This window comes from Chanos chanos, chromosome 7, assembly GCF_902362185.1.
Source record: "Chanos chanos chromosome 7, fChaCha1.1, whole genome shotgun sequence".
Classification (NCBI taxonomy): domain Eukaryota; kingdom Metazoa; phylum Chordata; class Actinopteri; order Gonorynchiformes; family Chanidae; genus Chanos; species Chanos chanos.
The window spans coordinates 12,044,780-12,052,790 of NC_044501.1; the positions used below are offsets into that span (position 1 = coordinate 12,044,780).

The 8,011-nt window shown below is 42.3% G+C and overlaps 1 protein-coding gene across 11 annotated transcripts in view; it reads left to right on the forward strand.

Moving 5' to 3' along the window:
- The first annotated feature begins 17 nt into the window (after nt 1-17).
- The window catches only part of arhgef7b (Rho guanine nucleotide exchange factor (GEF) 7b), a 26,155-nt gene continuing 18,161 nt past the window's right edge, over nt 18-8,011 (forward strand). For 6 of the 11 annotated variants that reach the window (XM_030779591.1, XM_030779593.1, XM_030779597.1 and 3 more), the window contains exons 1-3: nt 18-288; nt 1,730-1,813; nt 7,627-7,711. In XM_030779591.1, coding sequence (XP_030635451.1) covers nt 124-288; nt 1,730-1,813; nt 7,627-7,711 — 334 coding nt within the window. In that variant the 5' untranslated portion in view covers nt 18-123. Of the gene's footprint in view, nt 289-1,729; nt 1,818-2,923; nt 2,961-7,601; nt 7,721-8,011 lie in introns of all 11 variants that reach the window. The other 5 variants (XM_030779598.1, XM_030779594.1, XM_030779595.1 and 2 more) reach the window with 5 other exon arrangements.

Sequence of the window (8,011 nt, forward strand, 5' to 3'; positions counted from 1 at the left end):
CCTAAATATCGCACCCTTGAAGAACGGACAGGATATATATGGTCTTTTATATGAACAAATGAGTTTATCGCCTCAACTTTTTGGAAACGCGGGGTATTCTTCTTGGACTTTGTGAATGTGGCCATGAACGCGGCCGAACAGACGGTAACATGGCTCATAACACTTGGTGTCCTGGAGTCACCAAAGAAGACCATATCGGATCCTGAAGGGTTTCTACAGTCTTCTCTCAAAGATGGGGTGGTCCTGTGTAAGCTATTGGAGCGGCTGCGCCCGGGCTCAGTTGATACAGTAAGGAACGACTGAATGGAATCCCTTAAATCACCATAGTGTATGAATAGGCGGGTTGTTTAACATATATGATGGCAAGTGTGATTCCTTACTGTCACTGGGAGTTTTTTTTATTATTATTTTGGGTAAGACACTCTGAGCTTATTGTTATGAATGACAAGGAATGGTCGGACAGATGTCAGGACATTAATGAATATAGATGCTGCATTAAAAAAATGCAGTCAAACGTCTGTAGTCTACACAGAATTACGTTTTAACAACAGGTTGTCAAACCTTTTTTAAAAACAGCGTTCTGAATGAAAGAAAAGCTATTTTTAATGGAATTAAGCAATCATATTCTTAGACAGGAAAAAACGGAATGTTTCCGAGTGGTCAGTTGTTTGAAGTTGTACTCAAATTACACACTTAAAATGCTATCATGCCCAGTGATATCATAACCGACTAAGGGTAAATTTGGCGTAGAGCAAAAGAGTTTTTTTTCTGGTATTGGGGTGTTAGCCTGAGGGTTGCCTTTATCCACATGAGTCGTCCGCCATTGACTATGTTTTACGCAGTGGGGGTGAAGACCCCTGAATTTAAAGGAGCAGTGCAGTTTTTGTCGGAATTATGTTTGTTTACCGACTATTCAAAACAATACTACAAAAATAATGTTTGCTATGGATTTCAAAAGTTCTTAGGGCGTTGTTGGATCCTCTCTCCATTTGACTCTCATTGTTTCGGAATACCGTTATCATAAGCAGTGATTTTCCAGTTGTGATATGATAAGCTATTCGCTATTAGTCTAAAGTGAAAGATTAATTTTGTATATTAACATATGTATTTTGTTATCAGCATGCCCCAGTCTACTTAACAGGGTTACTGTAACATATGCTTAACGGTTTTCCATTATAAACTCCAGTCAACTGTCAGTAAATCCTCAGTAGCCGCTACCGATTAGACTCATTTAAAATAACAACAAAAGAAAAAATCCCTGGTACAATCATGTAAATACAAGCCTATATGTAAACCTAGTCTGAAAGTTCTTCGGAATGTTGCCAAACCAGTATAGAAATGCTTTGAACACAGTTCAGCATTCATGAATATTAGAGAGATCACCATATACTCTTCACACAATACCAATAAATAAGAGCTATAAGGCCTTTTAACAAAAAAAGGACGAGTTTGAGATATTAGGGCAAACCACCATGCTCTTTGCTACACTTTTAGAAATATAGACAAACGTCATTTCCTCTTTTCCAACACCTACTTCCCGATGAACGATAAGTGGCTCTTTTAAGCAACTGGGAATTGTGTTCTAATGCAAACAAATATGCACGTCATGTCTAATTTCTTTGCTCTATAATTGTGCTTCTGCAAAGCGGGTGTAACTGAGGACCCTGCTAAAAAAAAGTAGCGTTTCCAACGGATCGGTTGGTGACTTTTCCTCATTTTCCTCACGTAGATATACCGGGAGCCAAGGAACGACGGCGAGTGCCTGAGTAATATCAGGGAGTTCCTCAGGGGCTGTGGCTCGTATCGCGTAGAGGTGAGTTCGTTTTTTACCTTGTGCATTCCTGCATGACATCTTAACGGTACGTTTCTTGCCTAACGGACAGACTGGTCGAAAAGAACAAACAGTCAGTTCAGTATCTGGTTTAGAGACTTTGAACAAGCATCGAGTCCTTCGTGGGTTGGAAATAATCCACATATAAAGATTGCTAAAAGAAAAGTCGTGACCCGCTTCAAGGGGAGGTGCAGCTTGACATGATTTTATGTCGCGTTAACCTGATACATCAGTTGTCACAAAAATGTTTACTGTAAAATGACTTGTTACATTGTTTCGTTTTTGAATCGATGTTACTGTAACATTGTTGTCAACCCAGCAACAATGTTGTCATTGTTAGCTGGCTGTGACTTGCAGTACTTACAGTCTTTCGCTCGGGCTGGGCCATCTTAGTTAATTGTTTTGTTTCCTCCTCAAATAATGTACAGCAAACGAGTACGTTCTGTGTCATTATTATGTCGGACTGTGTGAGGGTGCGAGTTTGTGTTTATTAAAACTTGAGAAAATTCGTATTCCTTTACAGTATCTCTACGTGTAGGAGCAGAAAACTCGAGGGAGACCGGCTGATGGAAGACCGCAAACGTTTATATAGAAAACATTGTTTTACATCTTTCGAATGTTAATAGATCCTAAAGCTTTAGTTTGACAGCACAGATGGACCGTTTGGACCTTCTATTTAAACGGAATTTTTAAAATCAAGATTGACTCATGGCGAGCAACAGTAAGTAACTTAACTGCCATAGTTGTAGTTGTTATGTAATTGTTAACGTGCTAAACAAACTAAGATAAATGGTCTCGTCATACAAGTGTTCTTCGGTTAATCCAGTGTACTGTCACTGCTTCCATGGCTGTTCATAACATGTCGTAAATGAATTTGACATGATAAAGCCTGGACATTTGAATAGCGAAATAACTTCTGTTCTCTTTCATACATAAAGTGAAACATCAAGTCATATTTATGAGTACTATAGTTCTGTACCAGACTGCGGTGAATTGTTTATTCAGATGGTTAGTTAATGCACTGTCCTCCATGGAGTCTAATGTCTCTGGTTTAATTAGTATTGTCTTGGGTAGTACATGGTCATGTTCAAGTCTTTGCCCAGACAAAACCAAACCCCAAACATTCTCCGTTCCTTCAGGCTAGTGGGGGCACGTTTCACTTTGGGGGGGGGGCGACAGTTGAGTTCTTTGACCCCCTGGTGGCACTGGTGGTGTCCTTCTGGTTCAGCAGAGCAGCTGTGAGAGTCTCACACAGATCTGTCTTTGTCCTAGTTAGAGATGCCTGTCTCTACATCAGAATATCTCTCTCTCTCTCTCTCTCTCTCTCTCTCTCACACCCCCACTCACGCGCACACACGCACACACACACACACAGAGCTCATCAATGACTCTCAGTACTAGAACACTTCGAGGAGCCTCTCCACAGAAAGACGGAGGGAAAAGTTCTGGCGTAGCCCTCCGTTAAAAGGAAAAAAATTTTCCCCTCAAATTTTTAGTGGACTGTGTTAGTGTGATCCCACCCCACTGTGTTCCAATGTGATCAGAGCCGCTGAATTCAACCCGAGATGCTCTTTAAAAAGGGGTACTTTTGCTGTTTGCTTTTCTGTTTTCTGTTTCTCTTTTTCTTAGCTAGGGGAATTAAAAGAGAAACATTTCAAACATTTTTCTAACATCTGAATTAAGGAAGGGATGGTTCTCAAACATTTATTCCTTTCAATGCATTGTTCATGTCTGTTCTTGTCGTATATGCCGGGTTTCCTAACTGATCTAAACTGAATCAGCAAATCCCTCTAGCTGCCCTGCCCAAAGTTACGGTGTTGTAAGAGCCGACGTGCTGTAGAGTCAGCTCTTACTGTGCTTCGTCTGGTCTTGTGAATCGCCTGTCTGAACGTAACACTCTGTTTTGTTTGTGCGTGTTTCTCTCTGTGAGTGTGTGTGTGTGTGTGTTGTGTTCTGATGAAGAACACGAATTTCTGACTTATGCTGTTACAGTGTGGTGCAGACTCTCTCTCTCTCTCTGTGTCACTCTCTGTATGCAGAGGAAGGGCAGTGTCTGATTTTAGGCCCCTGTTGACCTGGGTACCTGTGCTTGTGTCTGCTGATATGGAAGCTGGCGTGAGGTCTGTGTAACCAGTTCAGCTCATTTAGTTTCTAAAGATATGTAACTTTCTGTAACGTCTCCATGGTAACTGTGTGTGTCAGTAGTAGTTTACAGTGTTGCAGCTGTATGAGAGCTGGTTGCTGAACTGCTTTTCATCGTGATTCAGGATACCTGTTGTAATGTAGGAGTATAGCGCCTGGTGTGTATATCCAAAACCTTCATATGTGCCCACACACGGCGTTGGAGATGCTCTACATGAGGCAGTTGATGGGAAAATGACTGTCTCAGTTCTGATCTAGGAGCAAGAGGGAGCCGATAATATGACTTTTGCCAATAGATGCATCGCATCAGTAGGGCTATTTGTAGTGATAGCCCAGTGATTTGCCCATGCAGGGGGCGGTTGGGGGTCAGTGACACAGGCTTATCTCTCCAGATGGCAGTGTCTGGACTGGTAAGCTGAACTGGGAGGCCAACTGGTCTACCTCATGAATACTGGAGTGTTTTCTCCCTCCCTCAGACAGATTAACCAACGTTGGGTGTCAGGAGAGAGGAACAGAGTGTGTGTTTGTATGTATATGTGTGTGTATATATGTGTATGAGTGAGTATGTGTACATGCAAACTCAGACTTAAAGGTAGCGTCAGCTGAGCAGTTGCCATGGCAATACTGTTATCTATACGTTTATCGTATAGATAACATTATAATGCTTCAGTCAGTGAATGTAGTCATTTATGTAATGAATCAGTTAACACTGTAGTATTTAATTTAAACGCTGTTTCGTGATATGATTATCAAGTTAACATCAAACGTGTATAGCAGGTGATGTTATTACACATGTCTCTTGACAGGGGAAATTATATCTGTGCATATCAGTGATATCCCGCCGAGACGCGTTCAGCACATTCATACATTAATACCATTAACACAGAAATGTCATCGCTGCCAAGTCGTCTAACGGACGTTTTAATTTGGGAATCGATGATAGACAGGCCTCATTTGTATTCACAGGGTCTTGGCCACCTTTTACCGCCCTGTCAGCGAGGAGAGGTCCTGACGGACAGAGGGCCGGCTTCCAGGCCACGCTCGTGCGGTCTCTGCCATCACAGAGCATCTGTTATCAGAGCGGAAATGATAGGCTGGCTTTTGCACAATCCTTCACTCCCCCCCCCCCCCCCCTCCAGCTCTGCTGGTGTCTCTCACATGCTGAGAGAGAGAGAAGGTGGGATGGCAGAGGGAGAGAGAGAGAGAGAGAGATGTAGAGAATGCTTTAATGGCGTATTAACAACTGATATAGAAATTCACGTATCTTATTCATATTAAACTGTGTGCAGTTGATGCGTCACATGTTGAAAACAAGCATTGCAAATTGTTAATTACCATGTTAGAATTAATAGGCATCGCTGCTTTGATTTACAGACAAATACATTGTATAATTACTTAATTAACACGCTCAGCTGTACGGAAAATGCATTCAGTTTGCTCTATTTTTTTTGCTTTTCTTATTTGACAAGTGTAATTCAGTTACTACGGTGACAGTTAAAGGTGAGTTCTGTCCTGCCTCAAATTCGCAGTTTGAGGTTGTGTAATAGAGGGAGTGTTCGTCTAGTTAGAGAGCGCTTGTTTTTTTTTTCCTGCTGAGAGAGAGAAAGAGCTAGAAGAACTCTATCCTGTTTTTACTCCTCTGCAGTGTTCGGTTTCACCTCTAATGAAACTCCTGTTCCAACAGGGCACCCTGCTGCTTGCCAGTCAGTGCCAGCTACACACCCTGGCATTTCTTCACAGACAGGGCAGAAAGAGAGATGGGTGGACAGAACAGCAGTTTTTTTTCCAGTGTCTCTCTCTAGGGGCACACAAACTAGTTGCTGGTGGTGTAATTATAAAGTTGGTTTTTATTGTCGTGGCTTTTCGTTGTTTTCATTCAGCATTTTTTTTTTCAGTAGGAGTTAAAGTCCATTGAAATAAAGGGATGATTTCTTGGGGTTCTGTCTGTGTATGTGTGTGTGTGCGTGTGTGTGTGTGTGCGTGTGCGAGGGTTGTGCGTGCTTACGTGTTTGTTAAGTAAACTGTACTCTGTTGTAGTCCACTCTGCTTCTTTGTGGAGATGAGTGACATGTGTTTGACGCGTTTACTTGTGTGAACTCACCAAGAAAAAAAAAAAAAAGGAGAGGGAAAAAAAAAAACGGAAGCTGAGATAAGAGAAGCATATTTTCACCCGCATCTCCTGTGGAATCAGCGTAACCATCTAGTAAGCAGCCAGTCATTTAACGTCTTCAAATTCCTCTGAGATTTCCATCTAAGTGTCTTTCCTTATCTCACTGATTTCACTGGTGACTTCTAAATTTTTCTTCCTTGTCTAAATTTAAAAAAAAAAAAAAAAGAACCTTTTTTGCTCCAGACGCACAGTCTAATAGAGCTGTGTATGCAGAATACATACCATCACGCTTAGCTAAAGACGGCTGCCATATGTTAAGTCATTCATGCTTTTCCCATAACAGCAATGCAGAGGAGCCAATGCATTCTCTGACTTGTTGGGCTGACTGTGGTGTAGGTCCATGGTTGTGGTTGACTGGATGTTGTGTGTGTGGAGGTGTGAATGAAACGCTATGTGGATGGTAGCGGCTTGTTTAGTGTAAACAGTCAGATGGCACAGATGGCTCAGGCTGCATTGGACTCAGTTGGGCTTGGAATGAGCTGAATAGTGTTTGTGTGTGTGCGTGCGTGCGTGCATGTGTGTGTGTGTGCGTGTGTGTTCAGGCAAGCCATGTACTAACTGGAGTTAAAAGTCAGGAAGGACATCCTGCTCCAATTTAGGTTAATGTGAGCAACTGCCAACTGTGTGTGTGGGTGTCTGTGCATGTGTGTGCGCATGCGTGTGTGTGTGTGTGCGTGTGGGAGAGAAAGGGATAGGGAGGTACAGACTAAGCATGTGTGTATGCGTGCATGCAATGTTGACATGTCAACACCACGATCTCATCTCAGACATTATTATAATTATTAGAAACAGAGATTTTAAACACCCATCACAGCAATACAACTAAACTGGGACTTCTGGTCTGTGTGCGTGCGTGTGTGTGTGCGTGCGTGCGTGTATGTGTGCGTGCGTGCGTGTGTGTGTGAACATAGAGGTGTGTGTATTCAGTACATACATATCCTTTAGAGATTTCCCCTTAACTCTGGTCCATTGCGTCTGCCCTGTGTGTCCGTGTTGGCTTCTCTTTCTCCTGACACTGTGAATATTTCATGTGTTTACAGTCGCTGTCAGCCGAAACACGTGTGCCGTCGGGGCATTTGAGGGAATTTGACACAGCTGCTGTAATGCAGAGGATTATTATAATTTGTCAGAGTTTTAATAGATTTGCGTCGGCTGCCATATGCATCAGCTTAATCAGAGCCAAGAATGTGTATCAGATTGTGGATGGATGGATGGATGGCTGGATATACATTCAGAGAGGAGGGGAGAGGCACATGGTAGACGGCAGGTGGTCGTCTCATGAAATGATGATTTGACGTCTGGGTTTGTGTCTAATAATTAAAGATTGTATTATTATTGCGATTCTAAATTCATATGTAAAATAGCGTGCCGACCTTTATTTCTGCAGTGCTGAGATTTAAGTGAGATGATCGATGTTTAGGACAGAAAGAGAGAAGCTCGTCAGTCGACACTGAAAAGTGATGTCACTTTCCTCTTTCCTCAGGTCTTTGAGGCCAATGATTTGTTCCAGGGACACAATTTCAGCAAGGTGCTGAATTGCTTGGTTACGCTGAACAAAGCGACCGCAGGTAAGAAATCAGTCTCTCTCTCTTTCTCTCTCTCTCTCTCTCTCTCTCTCTCTCTCTCTCTCTCTGTGTCTGTCTGTCTATGGTTGAGACATTTTTACATTTGGGTTTCCTGTTCCGGATGCAGGGATAGTCATTGGCATTTGAAGTGGGGGAACTCCTTTCTGATCATTTAGATATTGATCATTTCCTGTTGTCATAGTTGTTTACAGTCATATAGCATTTAGATCGTCCAGTGACATGCTTTAACCTCACTCTTATTCTCGTAGTGTCTGCTAAGAGCACATTCGCTGTAGATTTTGG